The sequence below is a fragment of the Carcharodon carcharias genome, chromosome 8 (genome assembly GCF_017639515.1).
Source record: "Carcharodon carcharias isolate sCarCar2 chromosome 8, sCarCar2.pri, whole genome shotgun sequence".
Lineage (NCBI taxonomy): Eukaryota > Metazoa > Chordata > Chondrichthyes > Lamniformes > Lamnidae > Carcharodon > Carcharodon carcharias.
In genome coordinates, this window is record NC_054474.1 from 140,994,772 (window position 1) to 141,022,694 (window position 27,923).

Here is a 27,923-nt window from a genome sequence, read left to right on the forward strand (position 1 = left end):
TATCGTGTCCACAAAAAAGGAGGAATCCAATTCAGCCAATGAATGCCTCACTGGTCTATTCTCAGTCAGCAGCAAAGTAAAGGATGGAGTATGACTTGCAGAAGGACTTTGAGGTGGCGGTGCTATCATGAACCTACTACCCTTATCCTTCTAGGTGGTGGTAGTTGCAAGTTTGGGAGATCCTGCTGAGAAATTCTTGACAGATCACTGCAGTGCACTTTTTGCTAGTATATACATCATCCACGGTGCATTGGTTAGGCAGGGTTGGTGAGTGGGTTGCCAATTAACTGAACTGTTTTCTCTTGGAAGTTATAAAGCTCATTCAATGTTGTTGCAACTTCACCTATCCAGCCATGTGGAGAGTATTCCAAACACACTTCTGATTTGTGTTTTGTAGCTGAAGATGGAGGGTTGACTTGAGGAAATAAGGAAGTGTGCCACTCACTACAGAATTACCAGCTTCTGAGCTGCTCCTTACATCTGGTCCAGGTGAGATTCTGAACAATGGTGACCTTTAGGATGTTGATGGTGATGGTTTGGCAATTGTAATTCTATTGAATATCGTGGTAGGAGGAGGTGTTGAGGATAGTTAGGTTCTCTCTTGTGGAAGACGATCATTGCTTTCTACTTAGCATCCCAAGCCTGGATGTTGCCGTGTCTTGCTGTATGTGGTGTGATGAACTGTACATCCACACCCATTATTTTAGAGTACTGGGACCATGGAGAGTGGATGGTGGCAGCCAGTAAAGCTCCTATTAAGTCATCATAGATATCCTTGATTAAATAAACAAGCAGGAGTGGGTGTTATAAAACTGAATATTTCAGCTCAGCAGCATGGAGGAGAGAGAGGTTTGGAATATATGTACACTTTCTGAATCTATACAGGAGCACTGGGCTGCCTTTAGATGTTTAGGCTAAATTTGGTCAAAAACACAAGCACTGACCATTCTGTCAGAGAGGCATTTGGTCACTGTGGGTCTGGACTGCTTTTTTTATGCAAGGAATTGAGAATAGAGCTAAGCATTACAATCATTCGTATCCAACTTCCTACCTTATGATGGAGGGAAGGTCAATGATGAATATACTGGAGATGGTTGGGCTTAGGCTGCTGCCTGGAAAAGCTCCTGCAGTGTTGTCTTGGGTCTGAGATGATTGGCATCCAACAACCACAGCCTTAGCGTATGACAGCAGCCACTGGAGAGTTTTTTTATTCATTCATGGGATGTAGGCATCACTGGCTAGGCCAGCATTTATTGCCCATTCCTAATTGCCCTTGAGAAGGCAATAGTGTGCTGCATTCTTGAACTGCTGCAGTCCCTGTGGTGTAGGTACACCAACAGTGCTGTTAGGAAGGGAGTCCCAGGACATTGACCCAGCCACAGCGATATATTTCCAAGTCAGGATGGTGAGTGATTTGAAGAGTAACATCCAGTTGTGGTGTTCCCATGTATCTGCTAACCTTGTCCTTCTAGGTGGTATAGGTTGTGGGTTTGGAAGGTGTTGTCAAAAGGAGCCTCGGTGAATTTCTGCAGTGCATCTAATAAATGGTACACATTGCTACTACTGTGCATTGGCGGCAGAGTGAGTGAATGTTGGAGGTGGTGGATGGGATGGGGTGCCAATCAAATGGGTTGCTTTGTCCTGGATGGTGTCAAGTTTCTTGAGTATTGTGGGAGCTGCACTCATCCAGGCAAGTGGAGAGTATTCCATCACACTCCTGACTTGTACCTTGTAGATGGTGGACAGGCTTTGTGGAGTCAGGAGGTGAGTTGTTTTCTGCCAAATTCCCAGACCCTGACCTGCTCTTGTAGTCACAGTATTTATATGGCTAGTCCAGTTCAGTTTCTGGTCAATGATAACTCTCAGAATGTTGATAGTGGAGGATACATTGGTGGTAATGCCACTGAATGTCAAGGTGAGATGGTTAGATTCTCTCTTTTTGGAGATGGTCATTGCCTGGCAGTTGTGTGGTGTGAATGTTATTTGCCACTTATCAGCTCAAGCTTAAATATTGTCCAGGTCTTGCTTCTTGAGGAGTCGCGAGTGGTGCTGAACATTGTATAATCATTCATGAACATCCCCACTTCAAAGGTTATGATAAGAGGTCATTGATGAAGCAGCTGAAGATGGTTGGGCCTAGGACACTACCCTGAGGCACTCCTGTAGTGATGTCCCGGGATTGAGATGATTGACCTCCAACAACCACAACCATCTTCCTTTGTGATAGGTGTGATTCCAACTAGTGGAGAATTTCCCCCCGATTCCCATTGACTCCAGTTTTGCTAGGGCTCCTTGATACCACACTTGGTCAAATGCTGCCTTGAAGTCAAAGGCTGTCACTCTCACCTCACCTTTTGAGTTCAGCTCTTTGTCCATGTTTGAACCAAGGTTTTAGTGAGGTCAGGAGCTGAGTGGCCCTGGCAGAACCCAAGCTGAGCATCAGTGAGCAGGTTATTTCTAAGCAAGTGCTACTTGATAGCACTATTGATGACCTCCTCCATTACTTCACTGATGATTGAGAGTAGACTGAAGGGGCAGTTATTGGCCAGATTGGATTTGTCCTACTCTTTGTGGACAGGTTACACCTGGGCAATTTTCCATATAGCCTGGTAGATGCCAGTGTTGTAGCTGTACTGGGACAGCTTGGCCAGGGGGTGGCAAGTTCTGGAGCACAAGTCTTCAGTACTATTGCGGGAATATTGTCAGGGCACAGAACCTTGTCCCTGATCCCCATTGACTTCACTTTTACTGAGGCTGCTTGATACATCCCTTAGTTGAATGCTGCCTTGATGTCGAGGGCAGCCACATACCTTTTATTTTATTTCACCTTCCTCGGTTCGAGGTTAACATTCCGAAATGTGCTTTCCAAAATGCAAAAAAACGTTGAAAACATGGGCGACACTTAATTTGATTAATATTTTGAAAAAAAATTGCAGCAGTATAATTTTTAAAAATGGGGTTGGTATCACAGCACAGCAGCGAAACCCTGAGGAATAAACGGAGATGGAACTCTCCCAAAGCTTCAGGACGATTTAAATCGTCTGCTTCCTATTATCGTTGTTATTGTTATTTGGAACGGAAACATAATGCCTGAATGGATGCTTCCAGAATATTTCGTCCAGTCCATGGTCTATTGTGCTCTTTAATATTCACCGTTCCAATAAATATTACACATCATTCGGTTACTGTTTGGGTTGGATGGTAAAAGACCGCTCTGACATGAGCAAGAATTATTTGGATATTGCAAGTGTCCAAATCCGCCCCCCCCACCCCCCACACCTTGTGCAGGCTCCTCCCCAGCTCATCCTGTCAATATCATTGGAGCTGAAATGAACAAAACATGAAATCGACATCATTTGTAATTTAACGATTCCGTTTCTCTCGCTCTCTCTCTCCGTCCCCTCCGGTGTTCAATCATTTTATGCCCTCTCTGTTTTAGTATTCATGGGCGAGGCAGCGGCAAAGCCGCTGAGTTAAAATCGTAGAGCAGGGTCGCGAGAAGCTCGATAATAAATACACGGAGGAATTGGCTCTCGCTCGTGACGTGGTTCCTTTTATATCCCTCTCCCTGCAGTCAGCTGATTGGAAAAGGACTGAGAGCGAGTAGAAGACATCATGGCACCGATCGGGCTAAAAGCGGTGGTTGGAGAAAGTAAGAACGTTTCGCACTTTCGCTTTAGATTAGAAATGTTAAATGGAAGGAAACAGTGCGTGCTGTAACCGCAAAGGGAGTGTATTTGCTGCCGGTTGTATTGTTCGCTCGTGTGACCCGTGTAGACAAGTCGTGCCCAATGCAGATGCACGAAGGGATGAGATTATGGGATGGGTTTTGATACTGTTATATGGTTGATTCTAGCGAACAGCAGGCAATCTAAACCAAGCCTGTAAACGATGCTGCTCGGGTTGTGATGATATTCTGGCTTCTCTCCGCTCCACTGAAGCATTTTCTCGTCATTCATTGTAAAGCAGTGGGTGGTGCACAATGTGTCTTTGACAATAGGCTGGGTACGTCATGTGTAATCCTCTCCAAGTATGTTTGCCCCCTTGAGGGGCTGCTGTCCGTGTGTGTGTGTGTGTGGAATTTGCGAATGGGGCTGAGGTCCGAGCGTGTCTTTTTCTGCAGTGCAGTGTGAATCACAGGAGATGTGTGTGTGAGAGAGGCAGTGTGTGCTCTTGGCACCGTGTACTCTCCGCTGTCAGCTCCTTGTGATATCAACGCCCACCTCCTAGAATAAAATGTCTGCGCATTGGGAGCAGTTTGAAAAAGTAAATCGTCGAGCTGGACCGAAATAGAGGCAAAGGTAAACTGTCACAGCGCACAGAAAGATCCCAGCCCTGCCCTGTGAGCTGACCGTTCTTCTCGAGACAACACCCAGATGATTTACACACTTTTTTCTCTCTCTCTCTCTAAATGACCTGTCGATATGAAGCCACATTCGGCAGTGCAGCAGATTGTAACAGGGCAGACAGAGAGGCTGTTCGCTCTATCTATCCTCCCACCTATCGATTCTTTGATTTCTGTCTCACCAGCTCTCTCTCTCTCTCTCTTGCCCTCCTGTCCGGACCTACTGTTTCGTTCTCCAGAAGCGAGCCTGGCCCCTGAAATGATGTGGGCGCGGGATTATGGTTTTTCCCTTGTGAAAGGGAATCCGATGAGCCGCGGGAATCGTGGTGTTTAGTCTGGAGTTTTGAATGAGATACCTGGGCATTTTCGGGTGCTTCGTGTGTGTCCGCAGGCTGGGGGGTGGGATTTATATTACCCCTCGAGGTTTGAGTGGTGCTGCAAATAGTATTGCACGTTTGTTAAATTTGAACTTTCATTTGGAACTATAAAAGGTTCATTTGCAACCAGGAAACTGTAATTCCTCAAATGCACCTATCTGCACATATGGCTCTTAACACTATTACAAAAAGATTAAACACTTTGCTACCGGTGTATTGGGTCAACATCTGACTCCTCCTCTGAGCTGTACTCTGATTATTGCATTTCATTCATATCCCAGCGAGGGTGACAGCGGTTCTCGTTCCACAATGATTCTCAGCGTTTTAAGCTGTATTTAAGCTCCAGCGTATATCATTTTTTTACAAAATGGTGATTATCTAATTTGTTTAGCTGTGTCTGAGCAAAACACTTATTAAATGCACAGCGTGACAGGAAAACTGGACTTTGTCTTTGATATAGAAGTTGCTTGGGATAGTCTGCAAGCAACTTCATTAAAACGATTCCAACGAAGCTCCCAGTTAAATTCCAGGCTTTAGGTACTTGGGGTGGCCAGAAAAAAATTCTGGCTTTTTGCATAATTTGTCTCGCGTTTCTATTTTCAGTCTTTACAGAGTAAGAATCAGTGAAAACCCAAATATACTTTTTATCGCCACGACAGTGCGAGCTGTGAAATTTTATAATTCCACGAGAAAAAGTCTAGGAGCTGGCAGGTCGTCTTTAGAACAACATGAAAGTTTGATTTTAAATCAGAATTTAAACACTTGATATTGACTGAGTGCCATGCTCAATAATTGAAGTGTAAGAATTATTGGCGATTTTGCCTCTTTTTTTGGCAGCTTTCATTTGTGGAACTTTAATCATTACAGATGTGACGATTCATAATGTGTCACTCATTCAGAAATTACATTTTCCACACTGACTGATTATCAAGTATTTCACTCTAACTTGAGAGTCTCGAGGTTTTGGATTCAATGTCCATTCTAAGACTTGAAAGGATCATATACTTCATTGCAGTCCTGAATGATTGCTGCATTGTCAGACCTGAGTTCAACCATCCATTTACCTGTTCAGGTAGCCGCTAAAGGTTGCATGGCACTATCTAAAGTGCTCTGGCCAACCTACTCTTATTGCTTAACCATCCTACTAAAATAGATGAACTGGTGATTCATTTAGTTGCTTTTGGTGGGATGTGTGCAATTTGACAGCATTGCCCTACATAGTGGCACTTGGAAAGTAATTTGTGTGCACTGCTAAGAGGCATGTTAAGGGGCATGCCATTGTTTCATTTGGCAAACATGCCACAGCTATAAATCAAGAGCCTTAGCAAAACTGGAGTCAATGGGAATCAGGGGGAAACATCTCTGCTGGTTGGAGTCATACCTAGCACAAAGGAAGATGGTTGTGGTTGTTGGAGGTCAGTCATCTCAGCTCCAGGAGTTCCTCAGGATAGTGTCCCAGACCCAACCATCTTCAGCTGCTTCATCAATGACTTTCTCTCCATCATAAGGTCAGAAGTGGGGATGCTCACTGATGATTGCACAATGATCAGCACTATTTGCAACTCCTGAGATACTGAAGCAGTCCATGTCCAAATGCAGCAAGACCTGGACAATATCCAGGCTTGGGCTGACAAATGGCAAGTAACATTAGTTCCACACAGGTGCCAGGCAATGACCTTCTCTAACAAGAGAGAATCTAACCATTGACCCTTGACATTCAATGTCATCACTATCGCTGAATCCCCTCTATCAACATCCTGGGGGTTACCATTGACCAGAACTGAACAGGACTAGCCATATAAATACTGTGGCTACAAGAGCAGGTTGGAAGCTCAGAATCCTGCATCGAGTAACTCACCTTCTGACTCCCCAAAGCCTGTCCACATCTACAAGGCACATTTCAGGAGTATGATGGAATACTCTCCACTTGCCTGGATGAGTGCAGCTCCAATAGCACTCAAGAAGCCTGACACCATCCAGGACAAAGCAGCCCACTTGCTTTGCACCACATCCACAAACATTCATTCCCTCCACCACTGACACACAGCACCTTCCAAACCCAAGACCACTACCATCTAGAAGGACAAGGAGAGCAAACGCATGGGAACACCATCACCTGGAAGTTCCCCTCCAAGATACTCACCATCCTGACTTGGAAATATATCGCCATTCCTTTACTGTCGCTGGGTCAAAATCCTGCAACTCCCTCCCTAACAGCACTGTGGGTGTACCTACATCACATGGACTGCAGCGGTTCAAGAAGGCAGCTCACCAACACCTTCTCAAGGGCAATTAGGGATGAGCAATAAATGCTGGACACTCATGTCCCATAAATGAATTTAAAAAAAGCTGGAGGAATTGTGAATTCTATAGCTAGTTACACTGTTTGAGAACCCTGATGTGGGATCTGATGGAAAGAGAAGAAAAGCTGTAAAATTAAGCTTTCTTTTTTTAAGTGAAGGCAATGGCTCATGAGTTTACATTTATGTGGGCCTCCCATATAGCCTTATTGTCAATGGCACTATTGTTTCTAGAGGGATAGAATTAAAAAGGAAGTTATGCTAAACCTGTTTCCAACCTTGGTTAGATCATATGTAGAATGCTAAATAATATAGAGGAACTACAGAGGGTGCAGAGAAGATTTACAAGGATGATACCAGAAATGTGTGGGTATACATATCAGGAAAGGATTGACAGGCTGGGTCTTATTGCTCTTGAGAAAATAAAGCTGAGGGGTGATCAAATAGAGCTCTTTAAAATTGCTTGAGTGGATACAGAAAGAATGTTTGTCGTGCGGTGAACAACATAACTAGTGGCCATCAATATAAGATAGTTGCTAAGAAATCTAGTGGAAAATTCAGAAGAAACTGCTTCTTTACCCAAAGAGGGGTAAGAATGTAAACTTGCCATCACAAGGCGTGGTTACAAACATACGAATTAGGAACAGGAGTAGGCCACTCGGCCCCTCAAGCCTGCTCTGCCATTCAATAAGTTCATGGCTGATGAAGCCAATATTATAGATGCATTTAAAGGGAAACTAGACAAACATATGAGAGAATGAGAGGGAATAGATGGTTATGATGGTAGATTTAAATGAAAGATGGGAGGAGGCTTGAGCGAAGCAGAAACACTAGCATGGACTGTTTGGGCTAAAAGGTCTGTTTCAGTGCTATAAAAATAATCAACAAGTACTCTCCTTTGCTCTTTGTTTTATAAAGAGTCTGAAATAGAATCCAAGCTTCTTAGAAAAGGTTTGCATTAGAAAAGGTTTGCATAAGAACAGAGAGTAGAATTTGATCAGATAATTTTGCCCATGTTATCCTGAATATCTGTCAGGCATCAGTTGATGGAAAGTGCAGTCAGTAGTGGTGTGCAGTAGCCCATATGTTCTCTCTGTAAAGAAACCAAGAGCTGAGGAGTCATGTAGTGCCAACTGTGGATGTATGTTGGGACTGAGTTGATACTGCAACTTTTAGCTGATGCTATTCTGTGATTTCTTCAAGTATTTGAATTATTGGAAATGACATTTCCCATTATCACTAGGTTCAGTATGTGCTAGCTTACATGCCAGTTGTTTTAATGAATCTCCGAGGATCCTACCAACTCAGTTGACAGTATGAGGGTTTTCCGAGGCTAGCTGTTAACTCATTCAGTGTGGATCTACTTTAAAGGATGTATTTTCCTGTAACATAATCTATAAAGAGATATTCCATAGATCTCAATATTTATAGTGAGTGTATTTCCAACTGGGAATTTTCAAAAAAATTATTTGTAGTGGCAATGTTGGTATCTTGCACAACACTGTGGAGGGTTAGGGCAGGGTTTATTCTCAATTTTCTATCCTTAGTCACCCCGCAGGACTTAATTTTGTAAACTGAGGGGCTATATATCTTGGCTGCGAGGGAGAGAAAAATCAGTGGCATCGGTATCGGGCATTGGGCAACTCCTGGGTTACTGATGGCAAGGACCAGATTGTCTGCTTGTCTGGATGATCAGAAAGTGATAAAGAATGTGCGATGTCTCCATGAAATGTGAAGAAAATAGTATAAATTGGGAATTCAAACTGGGATTGTTTTATAAAATATGTGTGCTTATTGAAAGTTGCAGCATTCTTATTTCTTCTATTCCCTGTTGTAAATTCCCTATACCAAACACCACTCGCAGGCTACTGTTGATGATGCTCTTACCGTTAGCCAGTAGGAGGTGTATGAGTTGATCTTTCCTTGCAGTGAAAAAGCACCTGGCCCCTCTAACACCATCAATGGAAATTGGGAAGCATTTATTTGGGGGGGTGGTGGTAAATATCCTGGAGCCAGTCTGATACAGCATGAAGTAGTTTCAACACAGAACATCTCTGTTTCAAGGGAGTAATTCAAAAAAATAGAACCAGTGGAACAACAAAATATCATTGACAGAAAGCTAAATCAGGTGAACCTGCTACAAAGTAAGGATAAAAATATGATGAAGGAATGGAGAGATAGGGATCGGAGACTGAAACATAATTAGCAACATTGATTCAAAGCCCCACATCACACATTGAACTGTATTTTCCTTTTATGTGAAAAGATAAAGAAACACTGTTTTACTAAAATCTCACAATAAACTAGTGACAGTTTAACAAAATAATTTTTCACTGATTTTTATGTGGGAATCACAGTGCATGTATCGCAAATTGCATTGTTTCAATGCTTAACATAATATAACACTAGCTGTTTCTGGTTTTCGAGGACACTGGCGCTGTGGGGAGAAAGAAGCAAGCTGTAGAATGCTGCAAGAGAAATATTACAGTTACTGAATACTTTTTTTATATCAAATTGTGTAACAATTAAAAAGTAATGAATTAATTTTTTAAACCACTTTACCTGTCAAAAGGTTAAATCCTAATTAGTTTTGCTAACCCTTGAGGATTGTCCTTGAGTCTCCAGGAATCATTTACCTGGACATTCCCAGGAGAACAATCATAGGCACATTAATTTAAAAAAAAATTCTTTGAACACTTTTGTTTATTGGAGAAATAGAGGCTGTTTGATGGGACAGGGCAGCAGGAGGTGGGTAACCATCCCACATGTCTGTCCTTGGTTTGCTGCATTGTTCCAGTGAAGCTCAACGCAAACTGGAAGAACAGCACCTCATCTTCCGACTAGGCACTTTACAGCCTTCTGAACTGAATATTGAGTAAAACAACTTTAGATCATGAACTCTCTCCTCCATCCCCACCCCCTTTTCAATTTTGACCCCCCCCCCTTTTTTTCCAATAATTTATATAGATTTTTCTTTTCCCACCTATTTCCATTATTTTTAAATGTATTGCCATCCATTGTTTTATCTCTATCTTTTAGCCTTTTTTGATTCCTTCACCCCACCCCATCCCCACTAGGGCTATCTGTACCTTGCTTGTCCTGCTTTCTACCCTTAATTAGCACATTCCTTAGATATCACCACCTTCAACATCTCTTTGTCCTTTTCTCTGTGACATCTTTTGGTTATCTCCACCTATCACTGGCCCCCTATCCAGCTCTACTTGTCCCATCCCCTCTTAATCCAGCTTATATTTCAACTCTCTTCTATTTTTACTTAGTTCTGTTGGAGAGTCATTCGGACTCGAAACGTAAACTGTACTCTTCTCCACCGATGCTGCCAGACCTGCTGAGGCTTTCCAGGTATTTTTGTTTTTGTTTTGGATTTCCAGCATCCGTAGTTTTTTGCTTTTATCTATGTTCAATCAGAGCTGTCATCCCTAACTCTAACACTCGTCAATATGTCAAGTGAGCTAGCTCTCTAGAGGCAAGTAGCAGGATCTTTAAAATCCCACCATGTTGGAATGAAGAATTAAACTCACGCCTTGTCTTTGGCCAAAGCGCAATGTCATACACCAAAGAGACATTGAAGGTAGGTTCACAACTTGAATATAAAGGCAAAACAAATTCAAAGTTAAAGCTTGGTTGTAATCACAGTAGGCAAAAAAAAAGACTGCCTGCGAATTGAGATACAATAGCAAATCTGCAGGCTTGAACAGGAGTTTGTGTTGTCGATCTTTATATTAGCTCATTCAGATATCACCTCATCTGAATTACGTCTCATTGTTTCCTACATTACAACAATATGTACTCTTCAAAAGTATTTCATTGGCTGTAAAGTGCTTTGAGATGTTCAGTGGTCATGACAAATGCTATATAACTGCAAATCTTTTTTTCTCCTTTTTTTCTCTTTTTTTCTCCTTTTTTTCTCCTTTTTTTCTCTTTTTTTTCTCTTTTTTCTCTTTCTTTTGTTCTTTTTTCCCCAGTTTCTCCTCAACCTGGAGCTGCATCCATCCTATTCTTCAGCCAAGCAACCACGTTTGTACTCACACAATGGTGTCACTGGGCTGTTGAGCTGCATTTTACTGGAGAATTAGGTCTACATAAAACTGTTTAATCTCCTCATCTGTAATACTGAAGTGTCTGTAGGTGTGTTAACAGTTAAGACATCACAACAGGGAAAATACAGTATGGTATAAAATAATTTTTACATAGATATATAAACTATGCATGACAACCTCAACCCCTTGTAGGAAGATGAAGAGAAGCCACACATATTTAATAAACACCACTTTAATAATACCTCTTCCCTGTTTAGATTGACAGGAATTAAAGGTTCCCAGTTATATTGTCAATTTTCAGGTACATTTTAAATATATAAATATATCTGTCAGTGGCTTTGCTGCAATAACCCCATGGTTGAGAACTGCTTATGCATTTGTTATGACAACTGAAAAACGTAGGCTGGGTTACACACATTGATGACTTTGGGTTACTGTATGCTTGGATGCCACCGTTTATTTTTAACTTTGAGAAAGGCCAGCAAAACTTGCGAAACTCTTATTTGTGCCACAGTGAAATATACTGGAATCAAACTGTTGCTTCATTTGGATTTGGAACTCTGCTTGTTTCATCCCCAATGGTAAATGTTGTTTCTCCTACAAATGTTGAGAAAGAGATTGATGATCAACCTGACATGAAGGTACACCTCATTTACTTTCTATGTGTGAAGTTATTCTATTAGATATAGTTTAACAATGTTTGATAATGTATGAGTCTGAAATTCCTTTCTGCAGTCTTAGCATGGAGTGTTGTTGTAATAGAAGCATTTCAAACACCTGTGTTATGCTCCTCTTGTGTAATAAGCACAATCTCAGTAGTAAATCTCAGAAACTATCTGTTCTTCAGAAGGGATATAGTTGTATTAACACATATGCAGTACAGATCCATGTGCTACCTCTGTGCACAAATGGCTGCTGCAAAAGAGGTGACCTTGTTCCCAAGGATGAAAACATTGGCCCAGAAATTGCTGGAGTATGCATCTCACAGTGAGCGCTGTGAACTGGAATTTTTCCCTTACTCTTCAGGTTGTATTATAGTTGCACCACAAATTGCTGGAAATGTGAATTGTTAATGGCAAGGCCATCAGGGTATCTGGAAACTCCTCCATGTCACACCTAGTCTAATCTCCTTTGCCAATGAAATTCAAGGAAAGGGAAAGAAACTGAGCAATCAAGTGAGAAGGAAGTACAACAAACTAGAGTGAAATTATTTGCAGAAAGAGGAAGGAGAGGAAATGAAATATTGGATTAAGAGAGAGGAAAAAAAAGAAGCAAAGAAAAATATTATAAATGTAATGTTTACAAAACCTCTTGGAACAAAGTGAGACTCAACAGTTTGAACCCTTGCCTTTCTGGGCCTCCAAGGTTGAGTGGCTTGTCAGGGCCATGAATCATGTTATTAACAGATGATGACATTCCTACTTCTGGGAATAAATAGCTGTGTGAGATTCATTCATATTTACGGCACAATTCCAGCAATTTCTTGACAGTCATGAGGAGGTGGATGGCAAGCTTCCGATTTTCTGAGGGTAACAGTGGAATGGCACATATCTCCCAACATTTAGTGACAAATGAAGAAATGGAGGACTTGCATTTATATAGCAACTTTTGGCACCCCAGGTTATTCCCAAGCAATTGACAGCCAGTTAAGTACTTTTTGGTGCATAAGCCAGAATTTTGCCGGCATGCCGCTGGGACCTGACGTCAGGAGCAAATGTGTGTCCTGAGCTGGCAGCCAGCATGACCCCAAAGGTGATTTTACTTGAGGCGGCCAATCAAGAGGCCACTGCCAGGACCACCATCCAGTTAAGGATTTACCTCCAAGCTGCTGGCCCAATCAGAATGCCGGCAACTTTGCAGCCTTTGTACTACCATCGATAGGAGTGACCACTGTTGAGGCTGCAGGGAGAAGGAGAGGCACCCTTGCAGGTAAGCAGCAACATTTATTTCTTTGCCGGAGCCTAGCAGGTGGGTCCTGGCAATCAGAGGAGTAACCCCTCCAGCATCAGCATTGGTGCGATGGGGACGGAGTGTGCCATGGAGTGGCCAGAAAGGAAGGCACACTTTTGGAAGCTGCTAGAAGGCTGCCTCAGTAAAATGGCCGTCAGTTGGCTTCTTAATTGGTTTAATTGGCCATCTGTCTCTGGTCGGCAGGCAGCTGAGCTGCTGCCATTCCTACTTCTGGGAATATCCCTTGGAGGCAGAAAAAACATCGGGCATCCCTCCCAATGCCTTGTCTTACCAGCTTTCCAGTCTCCCAGCCGGTTTCCAAAGCTTGGCCATTGTCACTGTTTTAATGTAGGAAATCACCAATTGCAATACATAATGTATCTCTTCCTTGCCACAAATAATGTTACGCACTAATTATGCCAGAGTAAGGTGAACTCATCATCATTTTTCTAGTAATTTGTGCGATATTATTGCATGAAATAGCTTGAGATATGCAGGAGAGATTTTTGTCCTCAGTGAGAAAAAGATTTACCTTTGCTGCTACATTATCTTGTCGTTGAACTGCAGCATAGTGACAAATTCAACAGTGAATGTTTGTCTGAACTGGCTGGGCGAAAAACAAACATTGGGAATACCTGAAAAAGACTGAGGTGGATCTGTTGGTTGACAAACTTAAGTTATGTAGATCAGTCCATCAGCAGCAGGAGGTGGCTTGAGAACATGGTTCAGAAAATTATTATTTCTATTCTTAAAGTAGAAGGAGGCCAAGACTCTGGCAAATAGCCGATTAAAATAAAGTAGTATGCAAAGATCAGAACAGGCTGTGTTAATTCCTCAGCATTTTGGCTGAAGGAAAGACATTAACTCAGGGCAAACTAATTTGGCTGGGGAAGAGGTGCCAGGAGGAAGCATTAAAAGGAGAAGCAATTGAAGGAACACTTAATATTCCTAGCTACAAGGTATTCAGAAAAGGAAGGGAAGGAAAGAAAGGAGGGGGATGGCAGTATTGATCAAAGATATCATCATCATATTGGAAAGGGATGATGTATTTGAGGACTCAAAGAGAAAATCTATTTGGCTGGGAGCAACAGAGAAGCTATTATACTGCTGGGTATATACTATAGATCACCAAATATTGCGAAGGCGATAGAGGAATAAACTTGCAGACAATTTTCAGAAAGATGCAAGAAACAGGGAGTAGTGATAATGGGGACTTCAATTATCTGAATATTCTCTTGGGTAGTAACAGTTTAGGGCAGAGATGGGGAGGAATATATGAAAGATTAGAAGAACAGGTAAGATAAAAGAGAATCTCAAGGATTTCTATAAACAAAGGAAGGTTGGAGCCAATTAGGGATCATAAAATAAATCTGCTTGAGGTAGGAGAGTGCTTGGCTGAGGTACTGAATGAGCATCTGTTTGCTTAAGAAGAGGATAGTGCTAACATCACAGCAATGAAGGAGGCAGTCGAGAATTTGGATAGGATAAAAATAAAGAGCGGCAACTTAAAAGGTTAACAGTGCTCAAAGGCAAAAAATAACCAAGTCTGAATGAAATGTATCCTAAATTGTAGAGGAAAATAAAGGTGGAAATTGACGAGGTTCTCGTCATAATTTACCTAATCCTCCTCAAAAATGGGAGCAGTGCCAGGCGATTGGGCAGTTGAAAATGTTATGCCCCTGTTTTAAAAAAAAGGGGGAGGTGCATAAGTCTGGTAACTACGGGCCAGTCAGTCTATCATCAGTGGTAGGAAACTTTTAGAAACAATAGTCTGGGATAGAACCAGTTGGTGCTTGGAAAAACATGGGTTACTAAATGAAAGCTAGCATGAATTTGTTAAAAACAAAATTATGTTCGACTAACTTGAGTTCATTGATGAAGTAACAGCGAGGATCAGTGAGTGTGATGTGGTCCGTGTGAACTTTCAGAAGCTGTTTGATAAAGTGCCACATGATAAACTTGTTAGCAAAGTTTAAGCCCATGGGATTAAAGGGGCAGTGGCAACGAGACAGAAAATAGAGAGTAGCGGTGAATGGTTGCTTTTTAGACAGGAACAAATTACACAGTGGTCTCCGGACCACTGACCTTTTTGATGAAGTGGACTTTTAGCATACAGGTCATAATTTCAAATTCAGAAACCTAGTAAACTGTAATGAGTACAGTTACAGACTTCAGGAGGACCGAGACAGATTGCTGAAATGGGCAGATACATGGTACTGATAGGTGAACAAATGAGCAAAGAGCAGGAGTAGGCCATTCTGCCCCTCGAGCCTACTCCACCATTCAATAAGATCATGGCTGACCTGATGATAACCTCAACTCTACAACCCCTACCCTGATAACCTATCACCACCATGCTTACCAAGAAGCTATCCACCTCTTCCTTAAAAGTATTCAAAGATTCTGCTTCCACTGTCTCTTCAGGAAGAGTTCCAAAGACTCACGACCCTCTGAGAGAAAATTTTTTTGCCTTATCTCAGTTTTAAATGGGCTACCCCTTAATTTAAACAGTGACCCCTAGTTCTAGCTTCCCCTACACGAGGAGACATCCTCTCCACATCCACCCTGTCAAACCCCTTAGGATCTTATATGTTCTAAACAAGACGCCTCTTACTCTTCTAAACTCCAGCAGATACAAGCTTAACCTGTTCAATCCCTCATTAGACAAATCAGCCATTATTAGCCTGATAAACCTTCTCTGAACCATTTCCAACAGATTTATATCCTTAAATAAGTTGACCAATATTGTACACAGCACTCCAGATGTGGTCTCACTAGTGCTCTGTATAACTGAAACATAACCTCCCTACTTTTGTATTCAATTCCCCTTGCAATAAATGGTAACATTCTATTAGCTTTCCTAATTACTTGCTGTACCTGCATACTAACCTTTTGTGATTCATGCACTAAGACATTCAGATCCCTCTGAATCTCAAAGCTCTGCAATCTCTCACCATTTAGATAATATGCCTCTCTATCCTTCTGCCAAAATGGACAATTTCACATTTTCCTACATTATATTCCATGTTCCAGATCCCTGCCCACTCACTTAACCTATCTATATATTTTCATAGCCTCCTTATGTCCTCTTTACAACTTACTTTCTTTGTGCCATCAGCAAATTTGGCAACCATCCCTTCATCCAAGTCATTTATATAAATTGTAAACAGCTGAGGTCCCAGCACTGATCCCTGTGGCACACCACTTGTTATATCTTGCCAATCTGAAAAAGACCCATTTATGCCTACTCTCTGCTCCCTGTTAGCCAGCCAATCTTCTATTCATGCCAGTATGTTACCTCCTATACCACAAGCTTTTATTTTCCGCAATAACCTTTGATGTGGCACCTTATCAAATGCCTTCTGGAAATCTAAGTACAGTACATTCATCAGTTCCCCTTTATCCACAGAATATGTTACTTCCTCAAAGAACTCTCAATAAGTTGGTTAAACATGCTTTCCCTTTCACAAAACCATATTGACTCGGCCTGATTGCACCCAAGTGCACTGCTATAACTTCTTTAATAATAGCTTCAAACATTTTCCCTATGACAGATATTAAGCTAACTGGCCTGTGGTTCCCTGCTTCCTGTCTCCCTCCCTTTTTAAATAGTAGAGTTACATTTGTTATCTTCCAATCTAATGGGACCTTCCCTGAATCTAGGGAGTTTTGGAAAATGAAAACCAATGTATCAACTATCACACTAGCCACTTCTTTTAAGACCAAAGGATGAAGTCCATCAGGACCCAGGCCCTTGTCAGCCTGTAGCTTCAACAATTTACTCAGTACCGCTTCCCTAGTGATTGTAATTTTCATGAGTTCCTCCCTCCCTTCCATTTCCTGATTTCCTGAGGATTGGTCCTATACAAAGTGAGTCTGGAGAATTGATAATGGAAAACAAAGAGGTGACAGATGAATTGAAGGTTGCTTCTGGGATGTGACTTGTATTCTCTTTAGTGGAGACTGATGTAAGATACCTGTTCAATTCATCTGCCACCTCCTTGTTTTCCATTATCAGTTCTCCAGGCTCACTTTCTATAGGACCAATGCTCACTTTGTTAACTTGTTTCTTTATTAAATATTTATAGAAACTCTTACTATCTGTTTTTATATTTCTGGTTAGCTTTCTCTTGCTCTCTAATTTTTCCCTCCTTATTAATCTTTTAGTCATCCTTTGCTGTTCCTTATATTCTGTCCAATTTTCTGACCACCTGTACTTACACAATTATATGCTTTTCCTTTAAAGTTGATAATATATTGAACCTTTCTAGTTAACTATGGATGATGTATCTGCCCCTTGGACTTTTTGTTACTCATTGAAATGTATTTATTCTGTGTACTCTGAAAATTTCCCCCTTAAATGTTTGCTCCTACATCTCTATTGACCTATCCCTTAACCTAATTTGCCAATTCACTTTAGGCAGCTCTATTTTCATGCCCTCATAATTGTCCTTATTTAAGCTTTAAAAAATGGCCCACTCCTCTCTCCCTCAAACTGAATGTAAAATTCAATCATATTATGGTCGCTGCTACCTAGGGGTGCCTTCATACGTGGTCATTAATTAATCCCATCTTGTTGCACAATAACAGATCTAGTTTAGCCTGCCCTCTGGTTGACTCCAGGACATGCTTTTCGAAGAAATTATCCTGGAATCCTTGTAGTAACTCCTCCTCTAGGCTACCTTTGCCCATCTGATTTTTCCAGTCTATATATTGAGTAAAATCTCCCATGATGATCGCCATGCCTTTCTGACAAGCTCCCATTATTTCTTCCTTTATGCTGCACCCTATCATGTGGGGGCCTGTACACAACTCCAAGTGACTTCTTGCCTTTACCATCTCTCATTTCTCCCCAAACCGTTTCCACATCCTGGTTTCCTGAACTTAGATCATCCCTCTCTATTATGCTACCATCAATAACTAACAAAGCCACCCCTCCACCTTTTCCTTACTTCGTGTCCTTCCAAGGTGTCCTGTACCCTTCAATATTTAGGTCCCAGTCAATGTCCTGCAGCCATGTCTCTGTAATGGCTATCAAATTGTACTTCTTTATTTCTATGTGCTCTGAGAGTTCATTTGTTTTGTTTTGAATGCTTTGTGCATTCAGATTCAGAGCCTTTAGTTTTATCCTTTTATTCTTTTTATAACCTTGAGTCTCATCTGTTGACTTACTGTTGGATTTGTGCTCTCTATACCTTCCTGTCATGATCTGTTTTTCATTTCTCATAATACCTTGTATCTACTCTTTGATTTACGACAACCTCCAAAATTTGATCCCTGCCCCTACTACTTAGTTTAAAACCCTCTGTATTTCCCTAGTTATGCGGCTCACAAGAACACTGGTCCTAGCACAGTTCAGGTGTAGACCATCCCAACGATACAAATCCCACTTTGCCCAATGCTGGTGCCAGTGCCCCACGATCCCACACCAGTCTTAGAGCCATGCATTCATCTCCTTGATCTGATTTGTCCTATGCAAATTTCCATGTGGCTCAGGTAGTAATTCGGAGATTATGACCTTTGAGGTTCTGTTTACTAATTTGGTGCCAAGCTCCTCATACTGCCTATGCAGAACCTCCTTCGTTGTCCTCACCATGTCATTGTTACCTACATGAACCATAACATCTGGGTCCTTCCCCTTCCACTGAAAGTTCCTCTCCAGCCTCGAGCAGATGTCTCGAACCCAGACAATGAGCAGGCAACACAGCTGTCTAGACTCACGCTCTTTGCTGCAGAGAACAGTGTCAATCCCTCTGACTATACTGTCTCTTTCTGCCACTACATTCCTTGTTAGTACCCCTGCTTGAATGGCTTCCTGTATCACGGTGCCATGGCCTGTTAGCTCAGCCACCCTGCACCCCTGCTCTCATCCAAACAAGCTGAGAAATCCTCAAACCTGTTGGACAATTGCAAGGGCTGAGCCTCCTGCACGCCCCACCCCCCCCCCCCCAAACCTACCTCACTTGCAGTCACACTCTCCTGTTCCTGACCACTGACCAAACCAGACGACCCTATCCTAATGGGTGTGACTACCTCCTGGAATGAAGTGTCCAGGTAACTTGCCCCTCTCTGATGTGTGGTAGTGCCTGGAGCTCAGCCTCCAGCTCAATAACTCAGAGCTGAGGTTCCTGCAGCTGCAAACACTTATAGATCACACCAGTATCTAGAAGCTCCCACATCCTGCAATCGCAGCACATCACCTGCCCTGTCATTTCCAATATGTGTTAATTAATTAATAATTTCTCTTTTTTTAATTCATTCATGGGATGTGGGCTTTGCTGGCTAGGCCAGCATTTATTGCCCATCCCTAGTTGACTTTGAGAAGATGGTGGTGAGCTGCCTTTTTGCACTGTTGCAGTCCATGTTGCCTAGGTACATCCACAATGCTGTTAGGAAGGGAGCTCCAGGATCTTGACCCAGTGACCGTGAAGGAACAGCGATATATTTCCAAGTCAGGATGGTGAGTGACTTAGAAGGGAACTTCCAGGTGGTGGTGTTCCCATCTATCTGCTGCCCTTATCCTTCTAGATGGTAGCAGTCATGGGTTTGGAAGGTGCTCTCGAAGGAGCCTTGGTGAATTCCTGCGGTGCATCTTGTAGGTAGTACACACCGCTGCTACTGTGCGTCAGTGGTGGAGGGAGTGAATGTTTGTGGATGTGATGCCATTCAAGCGGGCTGCTTTGTCCTGAATGGTGTCAAGCTTCTTGAGTGTTGTGGGATCTGCACTCATCCAGGTAAGTGGGGAGTATTCCATCACACTCCTGACTTATGCCTTGTAGATGATGGACAGACTTTGGGGAGTCAGGAGATGGTTTAGTCGCTGCACAATTTCTAGCCTCTGACCTGCTCTTGCAGCTGCAGTAGTTATATGGCTAGTCCAGTTCAGTTTCTGGTCAATGGTAACCCCCAGGATGTTGATAGTGGGGGATTCAGTGATGGTAATTGTCCAGTTCTTGCTGAATTTGGACATGGACTGCTTCAGTATCTGAGGAGTTGCAGTTGGTGCTGAACATTTTGCAATCATCAGGGAACATCCCCACTTCTGACCTTATGATGGAAGGAATGTAATTGATGAAGCAGCGGAAGATGGCTGGGCCAAGGACACTACCCTGAGGAACTCCTGCAGTGATCTCCTGGAGCTGAGATGACTGACCTCCAATAGCCACAACCATCTTCCTTTGTGCTCAGTATGACTCCAACTAGTGGGGAGTTTGCCCCCTGATTCCCATTGACTCCAGTTTTGCTAGGGCTCCTTGATGCCACTCTCTGTAAATTTGGCCAAGATGTCAAGGGCAGTCACTCTCACCTCACCTCTGGAGTTCAACTCTTTTGTCCATGTTTGAACCAAGGCTGTACTGAGGTAAGGAGCTGAGTGGCCCTGGGGTGGAACCCAAACTGAATGTTGGCGAGCAGGAGTAGGAGCAGGTCATTGCTCATTTACTAATGATAGAGAGTAGACTGATGGGGTGGTAATTGGCCGGGTTGAATTTGTCCTGCTTTTTGTGTACAGGACATACCTGGGCAATTTTCTACATAGCCGGGTAGATGCCAGTGTTGTAGCTGTATTGGAACAGCTTGGCTAGGGGCGCGGCAAGCTCTGGAGCACAAGTTATTAGTACTATTGCCAGAATATTGAAATGGCCCATAGCCTTTGCACTATCCAGTGCCTTCAACCATTTCTTGATATCACTTGGAGTGAATCGAATTGGCTGACAACTGGTATCTATGATGCTGGGGACCTCTGGAGGAGGCCAAGATGGATCATCCACTTGGCACTTCTGGCTGAAGATTGTAGCAAATGCTTAGCCTCATCTTTTGCACTGCTGTGCTGGGCTCCTCCATCATTGAGGATGGGGATATTTGTGGAGCCTCATCCTCCAATGAGTAGTTTAATTGTCCACCACCATTCATGACTGGAAGTGGCAGGACTGTAGAGCTTAGATCTGACTCGTTGGTTGTGGGATCACTTAGCCCTGCCTATCACTTGCTGCTTATGCTGTTTGGCATGCAAGTAGTCCTGTGTTATATCTTCACCAGGTTGACACCTCATTTTAAGGTATTCCTGGTGCCGCTCCTGGCGTGCCCTCCTGCACTGTTCATTGAACCTGGGTTGATCCCCTGGCTTGATGGTAATGGTAGAGTGGAGGATATGCCGGCCCATGAGATTACAGATTGTGGTCAAGTACAATTCTGCTGCTGCTGATGGCCCACAGTGCTTCATGAATGCCCAGTCTTTAGCTGCTAGATCTGCTCAAAATCTGTCCCATTTAGCACCGTGGTAGTGCCACGCAACACGATGGTGGGTATCCTCAATGTGAAGGTGGGGCTTTGTCTCCACAATGACTGTGTGGTGGTCTGTCATAGTCAAATGCATCCGTGGCAGGCAAGTCGGTGATGCCGAGGTCAAGTTTGTTTTTCTCTCTTGCTGGTTCCCTCACCATCTGCCGCAGACCCAGTCTAGCAGCTATGTCATTTAGGGCTCGGTCAGTATTGGTGCTACCGAGCCACTCTAGGTGATGGACATTTGAAGTCCCCCACCCAGAGTACATGCTGTGCCCTTGCTACCCTCGGTGTTTCCTCCAAATGGTGTTCAACATGGAGGAGCACTGATTCATTAGCTGAGGGGGTGCAGGTTGGGAGGCAGTACATGGTAATCAGTGGGAGGTTCCTTGCCCATGTTTGACTTGATACCATATGACTTCATGGGGGCCAGAGTCAACGCTGAGGATTCCTAAGGCAACTTCCTCCCGACTGCATTCCACTGTGCCACCACCCCTCCACTGGGTCTGTCCCGCCGGTGGGACAGGATATACCCAGGGATGGTGATGGTGGAGTCTGGGACATTATCTGTAATGATAATTATTCCATGAGTATGGCTATGTCAGGCTGTTGCTTGACTAGTACGTGAGACACACTCCCAGTTTTGGCACAAGCTCCCAGTAAGGAGGACTTTGCAAGGTCGACAGAGCTGAGTTTGCTGTTGTCGTTTCCAGTGCCTAGGTCGATGCCGGGTGCCAGTCGACTGGTAATGTGTCCAGTTTCATTCATTTGAGACTTTTTAGTGGTTTGATACAACTGACTGGCTTGCTAGGCCATTTCGGAGGGCATTTAAGAGTCAGCCACATTGCTGTGGGTCTGGAGTCACATGTAGGCCAGACCAGATAAGGACAGCAGCTTCGCTTCCCTAAAGGACATGAGTGAACCAGATGGGTTTTTACAACAATCGACATGGGTTTTTTCTTCTGAATATTGTTTTACATAAAGTTGTTTTTCCTCATCCATGCTCTGGTTTATTTCTTTACTTTTTGTATGCAGCAAGTTGTATAATTGTAGTACCTTGCATTCTTGCTAATGAAAATAGGTTGCAAGCTGTTAGGTAGTGATCACTAATTTCTGTTTTTCTTGAAAGTGTATCTAGCTGCTGGGTATCTTCCTAATGTAGTCTGGTACCAAAATATTGTGGGGAAACACTTGGTAAATAGTTCGCTTTATGTACAATTCATGCAACACTTGAGCATATGGTTAAACTGAAGCTGAAATCACTGCTGTGCAAAGAGTTTTCAATTAAACGTGCACAATCTTCATGTTAATTGAATATCTAAAAGTCCACCCTATACCTCACCTCTTTCTTGCCATTTGTGAAAACATGGACCATTACATGATATGGTTCTGTATACATCAGCTGCCTGCTGGTGTCTTATCTAGTGGTTATTCTTCAGATGTGAGTCAGGGCAGGTTGTGGCACTCGGGAGGGCATGTTAAATTACAGTAAAAACTAAAAGCATTGGAAAAACTCAGCAGATCTGGCAACATCTGTGTAGAGACAAACCGAGTTAAGGTTTCAAGTCCAATGTTACTCTTGTTTGAAAGAGTCAGTTCCAAAGAGTTATATTGGACTTGAAACATTAACACTGTTTCTTTCTCTGCAGATGCTGCCAGACTTGCTAAGTTTTTCTAGCACTTTTTGTTTTTATTTCAGATCTTCAGCATAGTGAGTATTTTGCTTTTGTGCTAAATTACAGTGCTGTGCAAGCATAACACAAAGACTGGATAGATCTTTACAGGGCATTCTGAATTGTACTAGCAAGACAACTGATCAATGTAAGCCTACTTTCAATATGCTAACTGTTTGTTCGATAACAGTGTGAGTGGATTCAGGTACTTAGTTGTAATTTTGGCCTGCAGCATTGTGTATCAGTCTTGTCTTGAAGATCTTGTCAGGTGTATCATAGTCAAGTGCACAGCAAAACGAGGAATGAGGTCCAGTAAAGAAACCATCGGAGGATTGGATAATACAAAAAAATCTGGAGAATGGTTCTGAAGTCACAACTACGTAGATATTCAGTGAATGAAAATGTTTTCAATTTAAACGAGTAGGACTGATAGAAGGTGTATGGATTTTTTCATATTTCCAGTGAATAGGCACTGACTCGCCTTGAAAATACAACAGTGAGATTAAATAATGCCAGTGGTTATACTTGGTTCTGGGAAGCCACATTGGCTTCTGGGTGGCAATTTTAAAATTCTCTTCTTCGTTTTCGAATTTCTCCATTGCTTGGCTTCTCCCTGTCTTTGTATTCTCCTTCAGTTCTACAACCCCATGAGATCTCTGCATTCATCCAACTCTAGCCTCTTGTGCATCTCCTATTTTAATCTCTCCACCAATGGTGGTCGCGTCTTTAGCTGCCTAGACTCTAAGTCCTGGAAGTCCCTCCCTGAATCTCTTTGCCGCTTTACCTCTCATCTCCTCTAAGGTGTTCCTGTAAACCTACACCTTTGTTCAAGCTTTGGACGCACCTTTGGATGTTTTACTATACTATAAGTGCTATATAAATGCAAGCTATTGTTATTGTTCTCGCAGCAATGCAGTTGCAATTTGTTATTTGCACATAATAAACTGGGTGATATTATAGGGTTCCTGGAAGAAGTGAATAATATAAAACCAACTGTTATAATGATTGAAACGACTAGACCAAGTTATTAACTATTAATGACAACTTTCAAAGTTAGCTTGTCATTTATATTAGCAGTGTCAGAATAAATTTCCAAGTTACACCATAAATTAGTTACTGCAGCCAGAATCTTCTGTTCTGAAGTCTAAGTTCAGTGGCAGGCATGGAAGCAGGAGTGATTTCTGCTGGGGGTAGGTTGAGGTGGGGGAATGGCTGACCACACATGATCTTGCACTATTCAGCTATTAAATACGCATCCACGAGAAACTTGCCGATTTTCTTGCAGTGGAGACAAGCAGAAAGTTTCCATCCCCGCTGTAACCTCATGAGGTTGAAGGTCCAGGCGCCATGTTTAAAGGGAACCCAGACAGCCTGCACAATCCCCTTCCACCCTTGCCTGGCCACTGCTCCACCCTTCCCCACTAACACTTCCCCTTTCTTGGTCATCCTCCACGCAACTTGCACCGCCACCACCCCGTCTCGAGCATGGGGTGGCATTTACAGACGCTGCCCAAAGAGGGCAATGCAGTGGCAACTCGCCATTAATTGTGGAAGAAGTCAACCTCACCAGGTGCCGGCCACTTATGGGCAGTTGTAACATTCTAATTTCTTGTTGGTGGGGATCTTCATTTGGAGGGGAAGCTTAATTCTGGTGAACTGGCCTTTTAATGAGCATGCATGACTTGCTAATGCATGCAAAAGGGCTTCCCAACATTGTTCGTCAGGAAGCTCGACCCGCCTTTAAAGTCCTGAGAACAGAATTGCTAAAGTTCATCCTGCTGTTGGGAAACTGATTATTGGCCTCACACCAAATTAAGTTTCCCCTGCCCGCCAAGCTTCCCACTGCTGGCAGGACTAGAAGATTCTGCCCATCATCTCTGCTGAGTGTAAAGAGTCCAAGGCAATACTGGTCTATTAGAGCTAGGCTAATATGGCCACAGTAGACTATCTTTTGAGTGCATCACCAGCCCAGGTTTGTCAAGTTCTGCAGCTACCGATGTCCCTGCAGCTCATGGCTCATTCCACCTGTCTAGCTGAGATCTCTTTCTGCGAGAAGTTTTATTATGTTACAAAGTTTTTGGCACCACTTCCAAAATATGAACTTGGAGCAGGATTAGGCTATTTGGCCCCTCGGGCCTTTTCCAACATTTGATATGATCATGGCTGATCTGATTTTGGCCGCAACTCCACTTTCCTGTCTACAGCCTATATCCCTTATCCATCAAGAATCAATTTAACTCAGCCTTAAAAATATTCAATGACCCTCCCTCAACTGCTCTCTGGGCAAGAAAATTCCACAGAACAATGACCACGATTTAATGCTGTAATTAATTTTAGGAAACAGCAGGGTGGTACATTTGCAGAGATATTTGCCTTGAGTCTATCAGTGTTCATAATTCTTTGCAAAGTTTCACCTTTATTGTATTCATGAGTCATAGAATCATTATGGAGGCCATTTGAGCTAATTGAGTCCATGCCAGCTCTTTGTAGAGCAACCCATTCAGTTCCATTCCCTTGCTGTATTCCCGTTGTCCTGCAAGTTTATTTCCCTCAAGTATCTATCCAATTTCCTTTTCAAATCATTGATTGTCTCTGCTTCTACCACCCTCATAAGTATTGAATTCCAGGGCGCTATCACTGTCTGTGTAAAAAAAAAAAAAGAAAAAAAGTTCTTCCTCATATTCCCCCTGTATCTCTTGGCTCAAACCTTAAATCTGTGTCCCCTATCCTTGTACCATCAGCTAATGGGAACAGCTTTTCTTTGACTATTTTATCTAAACCTGTCATAATCTTTTGCACCTCCTATCAAATTCCCCCTCCGTCTCTTTTGCTCCAAGGAAAACAATGGCAACTTCCCTCTGCTAACTGTAGCTAAAATCCCTTATCTCTAGAATCATTTTAGTAAATCTCCTCTGCACCCTCTCAAGGACGCTCACATCCTTCCTAAATTGTGGTGACCAGAACTAGACACATTGCCCTAGTTGTGATCCAGCCAGAGCTTCATAAAGGTTCATCACAACTTCCCTACAGTTGTGAAATACATACGGTGCGTGATTTTGTTTTTAATTAAAATAAATTTGTAAGCTATATGAAAAGCTATTTGGAACAAGCTGGTCTCCTTGAAAATTAATGCACTTTCTTCCACCTTTCTGTTACTGTCTACTTACATGGTGGCCTGAAGCAGGCAAACCTAAGACTGATTGGTTTTAATGGGCTGCTGATAAAATCCAGGGTGTTTTAAATATGGTTTTATGCTTTTGGTTATCAGGTTTGCTTTGTCTGGCGAACGCTAGCTGCACCTTTGATAACGCATTAGTTGATGCTTGAAACAACATAGGCAGAAAGACCGATTAACTGAACAAATACTGGTGGTTTATTAGAACTAAGAACAAAGCACTACCACCATGTGTGTTTCTTCAATCACCTCCAGCTCTAGACTTACAGTTAACCAAGAAACCCGTGCTGTGTAGCGATTGGTCAATACAGTCACATGGTCAACTAACTACATTCTCTTAAAGGTACATGGCACTCCACTTTACCACATCCCCTTTGCTTGAAAGTACAATTGACAAGCATGGCAACGTCCCAGTTATTTACATGAATAATTATTTACAGGTCAAGTCTCTCCGGAGGCATCCTCGGACATGTCGAACGTCGTAGTTCAATGGCCTCGGATGGTTTTTCCGAGATCCCCTCCTCAGGGGTCGGCTATCCACCAGGCTCTTTGTGGAACTGGGAAAGTTTGTGTCTTCGACCCTCTCCGGTCCAACAGGCCCCACCGGTACTTCCAAATTGTGTGACATTTCTTCCACGTGCGGTGCAGACTCAAACACAAATGTTGGCGGCATTCCTTTTTGTGGGACTGTCTCTCTTCCCAGGCCATTTACCGATACATTATAGGAGAGGGGTCCTGTCACGGCACTCACTTTGCCTAATAGCCAATTGGGCCCATCTCCAAAGCTCTTTGTGAGAACTGTGTCTCCCACCATGAAATTTATTTAGTGATTATGGCCATCATGTCTGGTCTTCTGGGCCTCTTGGCTTATCTCCACCCTTCCCCCCTAAATTTGGCATGATTAAAAGTAGACAGGTGTAGAGATGTCTCTTCATTAGTAATTCAGTGGGGGCAATATTGGTGGTCATGTGTGGCATTGTCTAGCATGCGAACAGGAACAGTGACAATCTGGTGCTGATGGAATCCCTGTCTAAGCTTTCTCGTCCTGGACTTAAGAGTTTGGACTGCCCGCTCAGCTAAACCATTAGAGGTGGGATGGTAAGGTGAGATTTTTGATATGACTTATTCTGTTGGGGGTTGTAAATCTGTGGAGCTCCCTGCTGGTAAATGCAATCCCGTCTGAAACGAGCACCTCTGGTAACCCGTGCACCGCAAAACTCTGTCGCAAACGGCCTATGGTGGCAGCAGACGTGGGTGACCGGACTTCATAGGCATCCATCCACTTAGAGTGGGTATCTATTAGTAAAAGGAACATCGTGCCCAAGAAGGACTCCACATAGTTGACGTGGAGGTGCACCAATGGCTGCCCCGGGGTGCAATGGAGCTAAGGGGGGTTAGCCTTTTGTATCTGCTGGCATTGAGGACAACTTTTGACTAGGGTTCCAATGTCGGTGTCCATCCCTGGCCACCACAAGTAGCTGTGTACGAGCATCTTCATCCTTCTAATGCCAGGGTAAGCGTTATGTAACTCGGCCATTAATGCCCTCTCGGGGGCACGATAACCCTTGCTGCCCAGAGCAATATGCCATCCTGGCAGATGAACTCATATCTGTGATTGAAACAGGGCTTCATGTCATCAGACTTTGGTTCAACTGACCATCCATTCAAGACTTGCTCCCAGACATGAGATCAAAGTAGATGTCGGCTTGTCCACTTGTTTGGCTGTACAGGGGAGGAATCCAAAAAATTTAGCACTAAGACAAGT

General features: G+C 43.0%; 1 protein-coding gene across 3 annotated transcripts in view; it reads left to right on the forward strand.

The window, feature by feature from the left end:
• The first annotated feature begins 3,358 nt into the window (after positions 1-3,358).
• Positions 3,359-27,923, forward strand: part of LOC121281031 (syntaxin-binding protein 1) — a 140,622-nt gene continuing 116,057 nt past the window's right edge. For 2 of the 3 annotated variants that reach the window (XM_041193607.1, XM_041193608.1), the window contains exon 1: positions 3,359-3,652. In XM_041193607.1, the coding sequence (XP_041049541.1) occupies positions 3,616-3,652 (37 nt within the window). In that variant the 5' untranslated portion in view covers positions 3,359-3,615. The remainder of the gene's footprint in view (positions 3,653-27,923) is intronic. The other variant, XM_041193609.1, reaches the window with a different exon arrangement.